Genomic DNA, 12,488 nt, shown 5'->3' with positions numbered 1-12,488 from the left:
CCTGTGACCACTTTCCCTCCCCTCCCACTAGCCCTGCCTGTGACCACTTTCCCTCCCCTCCCACTAGCCCTGCCTGTGACCACTTTCCCTCCTCCCACTAGCCCTGCCTAGACCACTTTCCTCCCTCCCACTAGCCCTGCCTGTGACCACTTTCCCTCCCCTCCCACTAGCCCTGCCTGTGACCACTTTCCCTCCCCTCCCAATAGCCTAGCTCTGCCTGTGACCACTTTCCCTCTCCTCCCACTAGCCCTGCCTGTGACCACTTTCCCTCCCCTCCCAATAGCCTAGCTCTGCCTGTGACCACTTTCCCTCCCCTCCCACTAGCCTAGCCCTGCCTGTGACCACTTTCCCTCCCCTCCCAATAGCCTAGCTCTGCCTGTGACCACTTTCCCTCCTCCCACTAGCCCAGCCCTGCCTGTGACCACTTTCCCTCCCCTCCCACTAGCCTAGCTCTGCCTGTGACCACTTTCCCTCCCCCCACTAGCCCTGCCTGTGACCACTTTCCCTCCCTCCCACTAGCTCTGCCTGTGACCACTTTCCTCCCTCCCACTAGCCTAGCTCTGCCTGTGACCACTTTCCCTCCTCCTCCCACTAGCCCTGCCTGTGACCACTTTCCTCCCTCACACTAGCCCTGCCTGTGACCACTTTCCCTCCTCCCACTAGCCTAGCCCTGTGACCACTTTCCCTCCCTCCCACTAGCCCTGCCTGTGACCACTTTCCCCTTCCCTCCCACTAGCCTAGCTCTGCCTGTGACCACTTTCCTCCCCCCACTAGCCCTGCCTGTGACCACTTTCCATTCCTCCCACTAGCCCTGCCTGTGACCACTTTCCCTCTCCCACTAGCCCTGCCTGTGACCACTTTCCCTCTCCCCCACTAGCCCCTGCCTGTGACCACTTCCCTCCCCCCCACTAGCCCTGCCTGTGACCACTTTCCTTCCTCCCACTAGCCCTGCCTGTGACCACTTTCCCTCTCCTCCCACTAGCCCTGCCTGTGACCACTTTCCCTCCTCCCACTAGCCCTGCCTGTGACCACTTTCCCTCCTCCCACTAGCCCTGCCTGTGACCACTTTCCCTCCTCCCACTAGCCCTGCCTGTGACCATTTTCCCTCCTTCCCACTAGCCCTGCCACATTTTCCATTCCTTCCCACTAGCCCTGCCTGTGACCACTTTCCTTCCCTCCCACTAGCCTAGCCCTGCCTGTGACCATTTTCCGTCCCTCTCACTAGCCCTGCCTGTGACCATTTTCCATTCCTCCCACTAGCCTAGCCCTGCCTGTGACCACTTTCATTCCCTCCCACTCCCACTAGCTCTGCCTGTGACCACTTTCCCTCCTCCCACTAGCCTAGCCCTGCCTGTGACCACTTTCCTCCCCTCCCACTAGCCCTGCCTGTGACCACTTTCCCTCCTGACCACTTTCCTCCCTTCCCTGTGACCACTCTGCCCCTCCCAATCCCCTAGCCCTGCCTGTGACCACTTTCCCCCCTCCCACTAGCTCTGCCTGTGACCACTTTCCCTCTCCTCCCACTAGCCCTGCCTGTGACCACTTTCCCTCCCCTCCCAATCCTCCCCTAGCCCTGCCTGTGACCACTTTCCCTCTCTTCCCACTAGCCCTGCCTGTGACCACTTTCCCTCCTCCCATAGCCTAGCTCTGCCTGTGACCACTTTCCCTCCCCTCCCAATAGCCTAGCCCTGCCTGTGACCACTTTCCCTCCCCTCCCACTAGCCCTGCCTGTGACCACTTTCCCTCCCTCCCAGCCTAGCCCTGCCTGTGACCACTTTCCCCCCTCCCACTAGCCCTGCCTGTGACCACTTTCCCTCCTCCCAATAGCCCTGCCTGTGACCACTTTCCTCCTCCCACTAGCCCTGCCTGTGACCACTTTCCCTGCCTCCCACTAGCCCTGCCTGTCAGACCACTTTCCCTCCTCCCACTAGCCTAGCCTGCCTGTGACCACTTTCCCCTCCCCTCCCACTAGCCCTAGCCCTGCCTGTGACCACTTTCCCTCCCCTCCCACTAGCCCTGCTCTGTGACCACTTTCCCCTCCTCCCACTAGCCCTGCCTGTGACCACTTTCCCTCCCCTCCCAATAGCCTAGCTTTGCCTGTGACCACTTTCCCTCTCCTCCCACTAGCCTAGCCCTGCCTGTGACCACTTTCCCTCCCCTCCCACTAGCCTAGCTCTGCCTGTGACCACTTTCCCTCCCCTCCCACTAGCCCTGCCTGTGACCACTTTCCGTCCCCTCCCAATAGCCTAGCTCTGCCTGTGACCACTTTCCCTCCCTCCCACTAGCCTAGCTCTGCCTGTGACCACTTTCCCTCCCCTCCCACTAGCCCTGCCTGTGACCACTTTCCGTCCCCTCTCACTAGCCCTGCCTGTGACCACTTTCCCTTCCTTCCCACAAGCCCTGCCTGTGACCACTTTCCCTTCCCTCCCACTAGCCCTGCCTGTGACCACTTTCCCTTCCCTCCCACTAGCCTAGCTCTGCCTGTGACCACTTTCCGTCCCCCCCCACTAGCCCTGCCTGTGACCACTTTCCATTCCTTCCCACTAGCCCTGCCTGTGACCACTTCCCGTCCCCTCCCACTAGCCCTGCCTGTGACAACTTTCCCTCTCCTCCCACTAGCCCTGCCTGTGACCACTTCCCCTCCCCTCCCACTAGCCCTGCCTGTGACCACTTTCCCTCCCCTCCCAATAGCCCTGCCTGTGACCACTTTCCCTCCCCACTAGCCCTGCCTGTGACCACTTTCCATTCCTTCCCACTAGCCCTGCCTGTGACCACTTCCCCTCCCCTCCCACTAGCCCTGCCTGTGACCACTTTCCCTCTCCTCCCACTAGCCCTGCCTGTGACCACTTTCCCTCCCCCCACTAGCCCTGCCTGTGACCACTTTCCATTCCTTCCCACTAGCCCTGCCTGTGACCACTTTCCCTCCCCTCCCACTATCGCTGCCTGTGACCACTTTCCGTCCCCTCCCACTCGCCCTGCCCGTGACCCCTTTCTCTCCCCTCCCACTAGCCTAGCCCTGCCTGTGACCACATTCCCCCCCACTCCCACTAGCTCTGCCTGTGGCCACTTTCTCTCCCCTCCCACTAGCCTAGCCCTGCTTGTGACCACTTTCCCTCCCCTCCCAATAGCCTAGCCCTGCCTGTGACCATTTTCCCTCCCCTCCCACTAGCCCTGCCTGTGACCACTTTCCCTCCCCTCCCAATAGCCTAGCCCTGCCTGTGACCACATTCCCCCCCACTCCCACGAGCTCTGCCTGTGGCCACTTTCTCTCCCCTCCCACTAGCCTAGCCCTGCCTGTGACCACTTTCCCTCCCCTCCCAATAGCCTAGCCTGTGACCACTTTCCATCCCCTCTCACTAGCCCTGCCTGTGACCACTTTCCCTTCCTTCCCACTAGCCCTGCCTGTGACCACTTTCCATTCCTTCCCACTAGCCCTGCCTGTGACCACTTTCCCTCTCCTCCCACTAGCCCTGCCTGTGACCACTTTCCCTCCCCTCCCACTAGCCCAGCCTGTGACCACTTTCCATTCCTTCCCACTAGCCCTGCCTGTGACCACTTTCCCTCCCCTCCCACTAGCCTAGCCCTGCCTGTGACCACTTTCCCTCTCCTCCCACTAGCCCTGCCTGTGACCACTTTCCCTCCCCTCCCACTAGCCCAGCCTGTGACCACTTTCCATTCCTTCCCACTAGCCCTGCCTGTGACCACTTTCCCTCCCCTCCCACTAGCCTAGCTCTGCCTGTGACCACTTTCCCTGCCTGTGACCACTTTCCCTCCCCTCCCACTAGCCTAGCTCTGCCTGTGACCACTTTCCCTGCCTGTGACCACTTTCCCTCTCCTCCCACTAGCCCTGCCTGTGACCACTTTCCCTCTCCTCCCACTAGCCCTGCCTGTGACCACTTTCCCTCTCCTCCCACTAGCCCTGCCTGTGACCACTTTCCCTCTCCTCCCACTAGCCCTGCCTGTGACCACTTCCCCTCCCCTCCCACTAGCTCTGCCTGTGACCACTTTCCCTCCCCTCCCACTAGCCTAGCCCTGCCTGTGACCACTTTCCCTCCCCTCCCAATAGCCTAGCTCTGCCTGTGACCACTTTCCCTCTCCTCCCACTAGCCCTGCCTGTGACCACTTTCCCTCCCATCCCAATAGCCTAGCTCTGCCTGTGACCACTTTCCCTCCCCTCCCACTAGCCCTGCCTGTGACCACTTTCCCTCCCCTCCCACTAGCCCTGCCTGTGACCACTTTCCCTCCCCTCACACTAGCCCTGCCTGTGACCACTTTCCCTCCCCTCCCAATAGCCTAGCTCTGCCTGTGACCACTTTCCCTCTCCTCCCACTAGCCTAGCCCTGCCTGTGACCACTTTCCCTCCCCTCCCACTAACCTAGCTCTGCCTGTGACCACTTTCCCTCCCCTCCCACGAGCCCTGCCTGTGACCACTTTCCCTCCCCTCCCAATAGCCTAGTTCTGCCTGTGACCACTTTCCCTCCCCTCTCACTAGCCCTGCCTGTGACCACTTTCCCTTCCTTCCCACAAGCCCTGCCTGTGACCACTTTCCCTTCCCTCCCACTAGCCCTGCCTGTGACCACTTTCCCTTCCCTCCCACTAGCCTAGCTCTGCCTGTGACCACTTTCCCTCCCCTCCCACTAGCCCTGCCTGTGACCACTTTCCCTCCCCCCCCACTAGCCTAGCTCTGCCTGTGACCACTTTACCTCCCCCCACTAGCCCTGCCTGTGACCACTTTCCATTCCTTCCCACTAGCCCTGCCTGTGACCACTTTCCCTCCCCTCCCACTAGCCCTGCCTGTGACCACTTTCCCTCCCCTCCCAATAGCCTAGCTCTGCCTGTGACCACATTCCCTCCCCTCCCACTAGCCCTGCCTGTGACCACTTTCCCTCCCCTCCCACTATCCTAGCCCTGCCCTGCCTGTGACCACTTTCCCTCCCCTCCCACTAGCCTAGCCCTGCCTGTGACCACTTTCCCTCTCCTCCCACTAGCCCTGCCTGTGACCACTTTCCCTCCCCTCCCACTAGCCTAGCTCTGCCTGTGACCACTTTCCCTCCCCTCCCACTAGCCCTGCCTGTGACCACTTTCCCTCCCCTCCCAATAGCCCTGCCTGTGACCACTTTCCGTCCCCTCTCACTAGCCCTGCCTGTGACCACTTTCCCTCCCCTCCCACTAGCCCTGCCTGTGACCACTTTCCCTCCCCTCCCACTAGCCTAGCCCTGCCCTGCCTGTGACCACTTTCCCTCCCCTCCCACTAGCCTAGCCCTGCCTGTGACCACTTTCCCTCCCCTCCCACTAGCCTAGCTCTGCCTGTGACCACTTTCCCTCCCCTCCCACTAGCCCTGCCTGTGACCACTTTCCCTCCCCTCCCAATAGCCCTGCCTGTGACCACTTTCCGTCCCCTCTCACTAGCTCTGCCTGTGACCACTTTCCCTCCCCTCCCACTAGCCCTGCCTGTGACCACTTTCCGTCCCCTCTCACTAGCCCTGCCTGTGACCACTTTCCATTCCTTCCCACAAGCCCTGCCTGTGACCACTTTCCCTTCCCTCCCACTAGCCCTGCCTGTGACCACTTTCCCTCCCCTCACACTAGCTCTGCCTGTGACCACTTTCCCTCCCCCCACTAGCCGAGCTCTGCCTGTGACCACTTTCCCTCTCCTCCCACTAGCCCTGCCTGTGACCACTTTCCCTCCCCTCCCACTAGCCCTGCCTGTGACCACTTTCCCTCCCCTCCCACTAGCCCTGCCTGTGACCACTTTCCCTCCCCTCCCACTAGCCCTGCCTGTGACCACTTTCCCTCCCCCTCCCACTAGCTCTGCCTGTGACCACTTTCCCTTCCCTCCCACTAGCCCTGCCTGTGACCACTTTCCCTCCCCCACTAGCCGAGCTCTGCCTGTGACCACTCCCCCCCCCCCACTAGCCGAGCTCTGCCTGTGACCACTTTCCCTCTCCTCCCACTAGCCCTGCCTGTGACCACTTTCCCTCTCCTCCCACTAGCCCTGCCTGTGACCACTTTCCCTCCCCTCCCACTAGCCCTGCCTGTGACCACTTTCCCTCCCCTCCCACTAGCTCTGCCTGTGACCACTTTCCCTCCCCTCCCACTAGCCCTGCCTGTGACCACTTTCCCTCCCCCCACTAGCCGAACTCTGCCTGCGACCACTCCCCCCTCTAGCCGAGCTCTGCCTGTGACCACTTTCCCTCTCCTCCCACTAGCCCTGCCTGTGACCACTCCCCCCCCACTAGCCCTGCCCGTGACCACTTTCCATTCCTTCCCACTAGCCCTGCCTGTGACCACTTTCCCTCCCCTCCCACTAGCCCTGCCTGTGACCACTTTCCCTCCCCTCCCACTAGCCCTGCCTGTGACCACTTTCCCTTCCCTCCCACTAGCCTAGCTCTGCCTGTGACCACTTTCCCTTCCCTCCCACTAGCCTAGCTCTGCCTGTGACCATTTTCCCTCCCCTCCCACTAGCCCTGCCTGTGACCACTTTCCCTCCCCCACTAGCCTAGCTCTGCCCGTGACCACTTTCCCTCCCCTCCCCTCCCACTAGCTCTGCCTGTGACCACTTTCCCTCCCCCCCACTAGCCTAGCTCTGCCTGTGACCACTTTCCCTCCCCTCCCACTAGCCTAGCCCTGCCTGTGACCACTTTCCCTCTCCTCCCACTAGCCCTGCCTGTGACCACTTTCCCTCCTCCCACTAGCCCTGCCTGTGACCACTTTCCCTCCCCCCACTAGCCTAGCTCTGCCCGTGACCACTTTCCCTCCCCTCCCCTCCCACTAGCTCTGCCTGTGACCACTTTCCCTCCCCCCACTAGCCTAGCTCTGCCTGTGACCACTTTCCCTCCCCTCCCACTAGCCTAGCCCTGCCTGTGACCACTTTCCCTCTCCTCCCACTAGCCCTGCCTGTGACCACTTTCCCTCCCCTCCCACTAGCCTAGCTCTGCCTGTGACCACTTTCCCTCCCCTCCCACTAGCCCTGCCTGTGACCACTTTCCCTCCCCTCCCAATAGCCTAGCTCTGCCTGTGACCACTTTCCCTCCCCTCCCACTAGCCCTGCCTGTGACCACTTTCCGTCCCCTCTCACTAGCCCTGCCTGTGACCACTTTCCATTCCTTCCCACAAGCCCTGCCTGTGACCACTTTCCCTTCCCTCCCACTAGCCTGACCACTTTCCCTCCTCACACTGCCTGCCTGACCACTAGCTCTCCCTCCTTTCCCTCCCCCCACTAGCTCTGCCTGTGACCACTTTCCCTCCCCCACTAGCCTAGCTCTGCCTGTGACCACTTTCCCTCCCCCACACTCCCACTAGCCCTGCCTGTGACCACTTTCCCTCCCCCACTAGCCCTCTAGCCCTGCCTGTGACCACTTCCCTAGCTCTGCCTGAGCTCTGCCTGTGACCTGCCTTCCCTCCCCCCACTAGCCGAGCTCTGCCTGTGACCACTTTCCCTCTCCTCCCACTAGCCCTGCCTGTGACCACTTTCCCTCCCCTCCCACTAGCTCTGCCTGTGACCACTTTCCCTCTCCTCCCACTAGCCCTGCCTGTGACCACTTTCCCTCCCCTCCCACTAGCCCTGCCTGTGACCACTTTCCCTCCCCTCCCACTAGCTCTGCCTGTGACCACTTTCCCTCCCCTCCCACTAGCTCTCCCCTCGACCAATTTCCCTCCCCCCCACTAGCCGAGCTCTGCCTGCGACCACTCCCCCCCCCCTCTAGCCGAGCTCTGCCAGTGACCACTTTCCCTCTCCTCCCACTAGCCCTGCCTGTGACCACTCCCCCCCCACTAGCCCTGCCCGTGACCACTTTCCATTCCTTCCGACTAGCCCTGCCTGTGACCACTTTCCCTCCCCTCCCACTAGCCCTGCCTGTGACCACTTTCCCTCCCCTCCCACTAGCCCTGCCTGTGACCACTTTCCCTTCCCTCCCACTAGCCCAGCCTGTGACCACTTTCCCTTCCCTCCCACTAGCCTAGCTCTGCCTGTGACCACTTTCCCTCCCCTCCCACTAGCTCTGCCTGTGACCACTTTCCCTCCCCCCCACTAGCCTAGCTCTGCCTGTGACCACTTTCCCTCCCCTCCCCTCCCACTAGCTCTGCCTGTGACCACTTTCCCTCCCCTCCCACTAGCCCAGCCCTGCCTGTGACCACTTTCCCTCCCCTCCCACTAGCCCAGCCCTGCCTGTGACCACTTTCCCTCCCCCCCACTAGCCTAGCTCTGCCTGTGACCACTTTCCCTCCCCTCCCCTCCCACTAGCTCTGCCTGTGACCACTTTCCCTCCCCTCCCACTTTCCCTCCCCCCACTAGCCGAGCTCTGCCTGTGACCACTTTCCCTCCCTCCTCCCACTAGCCCTGCCTGTGACCACTTTCCCTCTCCTCCCACTAGCCCTGCCTGTGACCACTTTCCCTCCCCTCCCACTAGCCCTGCCTGTGACCACTTTCCCTCCCCTCCCACTAGCTCTGCCTGTGACCACTTTCCCTCCCCTCCCACTAGCCCTGCCTGTGACCACTTTCCCTTCCCTCCCACTAGCCTAGCTCTGCCTGTGACCACTTTCCCTCCCCTCCCACTAGCCCTGCCTGTGACCACTTTCCCTCCCCCCACTAGCCGAGCTCTGCCTGTGACCACTTTCCCTCTCCTCCCACTAGCCCTACCTGTGACCACTTTCCCTCCCCTCCCAATAGCCCTGCCTGTGACCACTTTCCCTCCCCCCCACTAGCCGAGCTCTGCCTGTGACCACTTTCCCTCCCCTCCAATAGCCCTGCCTGTGACCACTTTCCCTCCCACTAGCCTAGCTCTGCCTGTGACCACTTTCCCTCCCCTCCCCTCCCACTAGCCCTGCCTGTGACCACTTTCCCTCCCCTCCCACTAGCCTAGCTCTGCCTGTGACCACTTTCCCTCCCCTCCCACTAGCTTAGCCCTGCCTGTGACCACTTTCCCTCCCCTTCCTCTAGCCCAGCCCTGCCTGTGACCACTTTCCCTCCCCTCCCAGGAGCCTAGCCCTGCCTGTGACCACTTTCCCTCCCCTCCCACTAGCCTAGCCCTGCCTGTGACCACTTTCCCTCCCCTCCCACTAGCCTAGCTCTGCCTGTGACTACTTTCCCTCCCCTCCCACTAGCCTAGCCCTGCCTGTGACCACTTTCCCTCCCCTCCCACTAGCCTAGCCCTGCCTGTGACCACTTTCCCTCCCCTCCCACTAGCCTAGCCCTGCCTGTGGCCACTTTCCCTTCCCTCCCACTAGCCCTGCCTGTGGCCACTTTCCCTCCCCTCCCACTAGCCCTGCCTGTGACTACTTTCCCTCCCCTCCCACTAGCCCTGCCTGTGACCACTTTCCCTCCCCCCCACTAGCCCTGCCTGTGGCCACTTTCCCTTCCCTCCCACTAGCCCTGCCTGTGACCACTTTCTCTCCCCTCCCACTAGCCCTGCCTGTGGCCACTCTCCCTTCCCTCCCACTAGCCCTGCCTGTGACCACTCAGCTGTCCATCTCCTTCTCCCTACACTACTAATACCAGGGATCACACCATTCTATCCTGAAAGAGATGTAGCCTGTGTCCCAAATTACCACCCTGGTCAAGAGTAGTGTACTAAACATGGAATAGGGTGCCTTTTGGGTCCTGTAGAGTCTGGACAGTGTGTTAGCTAGTGGACAGAGGTGGCTGGGACACCTGGCAGATGATGACTGATAGACTGGTGTGGAAACAGCTTCTCTAGCGACTTCAGGGTGATGGGAGTGCTGATAGGAGTCCTGCTGAGCTACAACCTCGGTCAACAGAGACAAATCCTGTTCAAATACACACCATTAGCCCAGCGGACCGAGGAGATTACAACTGTAGTCACAGACAGGAAGCACACTAAGACCAAGTCAAACAACTAGAACTGACAGTGCCAACAGGAAAGGCTATACACCAGACAAACCCTGGCACTTACAGTACAGTAGGATGAGGTGTGTGTAGGGGATTTATCAGACTTTGATCATGTGTGGATGAGATGTAAATAGGGCTGAGTGCAGCAGTTTCAAATGGGTGTTTATCCAGCTAATCGTTGGCAGACATGGTCACCACACACACACTAATGACAACTCAGTAGATATTGAAAGACAACAAGGCTTTTACAATCCAAAATAGCTGTATTTTGTGTTGAGACTAAACATTTGTTAGCGTTTTGACAGTGATGCAGGAGTGCGTTCTAATTCCACCAATGAGGAAAGTAGTCCTGATAAGGGTCAGAGTAAAAACAGTTGATTTAATGTTTTTGTATGTCGTTTTTCTTAGAGAAAAAGGTTGGACATTTTGAACATTAAAACGTGTTCATCTCCATCTTGTTTCTTGCAAAAATCACCTTTCTTTTTTCGCCCTTCGGTGAGAAAAATGCTTAAAATGTTATTCTGTACAAGATGGATGTCAAACATGAACTACAGGGTGTTTCTCTGCTCAGGGAAGATGACTGGTACATGGTGGCACTTCATCACCCAAAACCTTATCTTTGTCCATTTTTGGTTATTGTCTTTTTTGTTTGTTTTTCTGATTTCATACATAAAGCTTGGGTTTTTACACAATGCTACAAGGAGGACTTAAAAAAAAAAAGTAAAGTAAAAAAAAAAATTTACAACTTCTACCTCCCTCCTATACCCAAACACTCTGTTCTCTACAGGTGTACAGGGTAAGACAAGGTAGTCACTGTCTATATTCAGTTATCAGGGTGGATCATCCCTTTTTTTCATCGTCTTTGTACCAAATCCATACCATCCCCCCTGTACTTTCAGCTGAGGGAGGAGGGAGGGAGGAGCTCTGGTATCAATCTGGGCGCCTCGAGGTTCTGGAGGGGGCCTGGAGGAAGAGGAGAGCAGAGTAGGGCCCTCTGTGGTCCCAGGGCAGAGCAGAGCTGGGCAAGTGATCCAGGGACACTAAGACTGTTTGAGGCGTTTGCGTGGGGGTCCCAGGAAGGGGCACTGGGCCGAGGCCAGGGAGCGATAGGCCTCAGCCACCAGGTGGGGATGGGATGCCACCATGGACTTCCAGCCAGACGTCTCCATCACCTCAGCAGCATGGCTAGAGGAGACACAGAGAGAGAGGTGGGGGAGGCAGAGGAAGGGGGGAGAGAGGGGGAGGGACAAAGAGAGACAAGTCAGAAGGAGAGGAGGAAAGAGTGAGGCAGAGGAGAGACATGAGCACTGTTCTCACCTGGCCCCTCCATCCCATCCCTCCCTCCCTCCCTACATCCTCCACACAGGCCTGACAGACTGCATACCACTGGGCCCTGTGGGAATCCCCAGCCTCCTCACACCCTCAGGGTGCAGTACTGCACTATCACGCACACACATACATGGCCTTTAATGACATTTGTTCTGTGTATTAGTGTGTGTATATTAATGAAAGTGAATGTGTGTCCAGCAGCATACCTCCCAGACATCCAAGCCCACCTCTGACCCAGTTCCCTGGTAGGGACATGTACCCCCTGCTCCCTCTAATAGCCAATGGGCTGTGAGCTGTGAGCTATGAGCTGTGCCTGGGGTTAGCAGACCAGCAAAGGGCACAGAGAGCAGCCACAGCTGGAGAGCAGGCCGGGCCCAGGGGGCTGGGGGAGAGGGGAGAGAGAAGGTAGGGGAGATGAAGGAGAAGCGGAGGGAGGGAAGGAAGGAAAGAGGGAGCGAGTGGAAGAGGAAGAGAGGTGGGGGCTAACAGTGGTGTTGACTGCAGGGCGGGGGGACGGAGGTCTGGGGTTTATTGGTTACACTGTGTAGTTTATTTTCTATATTCGTCCTCTTTATTGATTTCAGTTGTTGTCGATGTTGTCTGAGGGAGGAGGGTTGATAGCGCTTTGCAAGCTAGAGTCCCCCATGGTCAATTTCCACAACAAAAACAATACAGTCAAATTAAACTGTCATAATGCCCATAACCACAATTAATGACCAGTATTAGGAGTGGAATCACAGGAGAGAGAGAGAGAACAGAGGAGTAGGGGAGAGGGAGAGAGAGAGAGAGAGAGAACAGAGGAGTAGGGGAGAGGGAGAGAGGGAGAGAGGGAGAGAGGGAGAGAGGGGGAGAGGGAGAGAGGGGGAGAGGGGGAGGGGGGAGAGAGAGAGAGAGAGAGAGAGAGAGAGAGAGAGAGAGAGAGAGAGAGGACAGGAGTAGGAGAGAGAGAGGACAGAGGAGTAGGAGAGAAAGAGAGAGAGGACAGTGTAGGAGAGAGGGGGGTCAGAGCGTAAGGTAACGGGGGAGAGGGTGACTGAGAAAGGAAAAAAACGACTCAAAGATGGAGAAAGAAAAGAGTGGATATGTGCAGGAGTAGGGACTGAAGAGAGTACAGAATATAGAGGACCAAGGCCCTCTTCACATAATTAAAAATGCCCTTATTGGTATGGCAAGTTTAATGGATGGCCTTCGTCAGTGTTGACTAAGGGAAGAGTAATGTCGTGTTCACAATCAATGTTGACGAATCATAAACAACCAGCACATTGAGGAGCAACCTCATGCCGTGTATAGCCTCGGTCATAGAGAATCGCTC

General features: G+C 58.6%; 1 protein-coding gene across 3 annotated transcripts in view; it reads right to left on the bottom strand.

Moving 5' to 3' along the window:
* Positions 1-10,090: 10,090 nt before the first annotated feature.
* LOC118377204 (speckle-type POZ protein) overlaps positions 10,091-12,488 on the bottom strand; it is a 122,879-nt gene continuing 120,481 nt past the window's right edge. For all 3 annotated transcript variants that reach the window (XM_052519256.1, XM_052519257.1, XM_052519258.1), the window contains one exon: positions 10,091-11,032. In XM_052519256.1, the coding sequence (XP_052375216.1) occupies positions 10,888-11,032 (145 nt within the window). In that variant the 3' untranslated portion in view covers positions 10,091-10,887. The remainder of the gene's footprint in view (positions 11,033-12,488) is intronic.

This window comes from Oncorhynchus keta, chromosome 5 (assembly GCF_023373465.1).
Source record: "Oncorhynchus keta strain PuntledgeMale-10-30-2019 chromosome 5, Oket_V2, whole genome shotgun sequence".
In the NCBI taxonomy this organism is placed as follows: domain Eukaryota; kingdom Metazoa; phylum Chordata; class Actinopteri; order Salmoniformes; family Salmonidae; genus Oncorhynchus; species Oncorhynchus keta.
The sequence above is the reverse complement of the archived record's forward strand: the minus strand, read 5'-3'. Positions and strand labels throughout refer to the sequence as shown.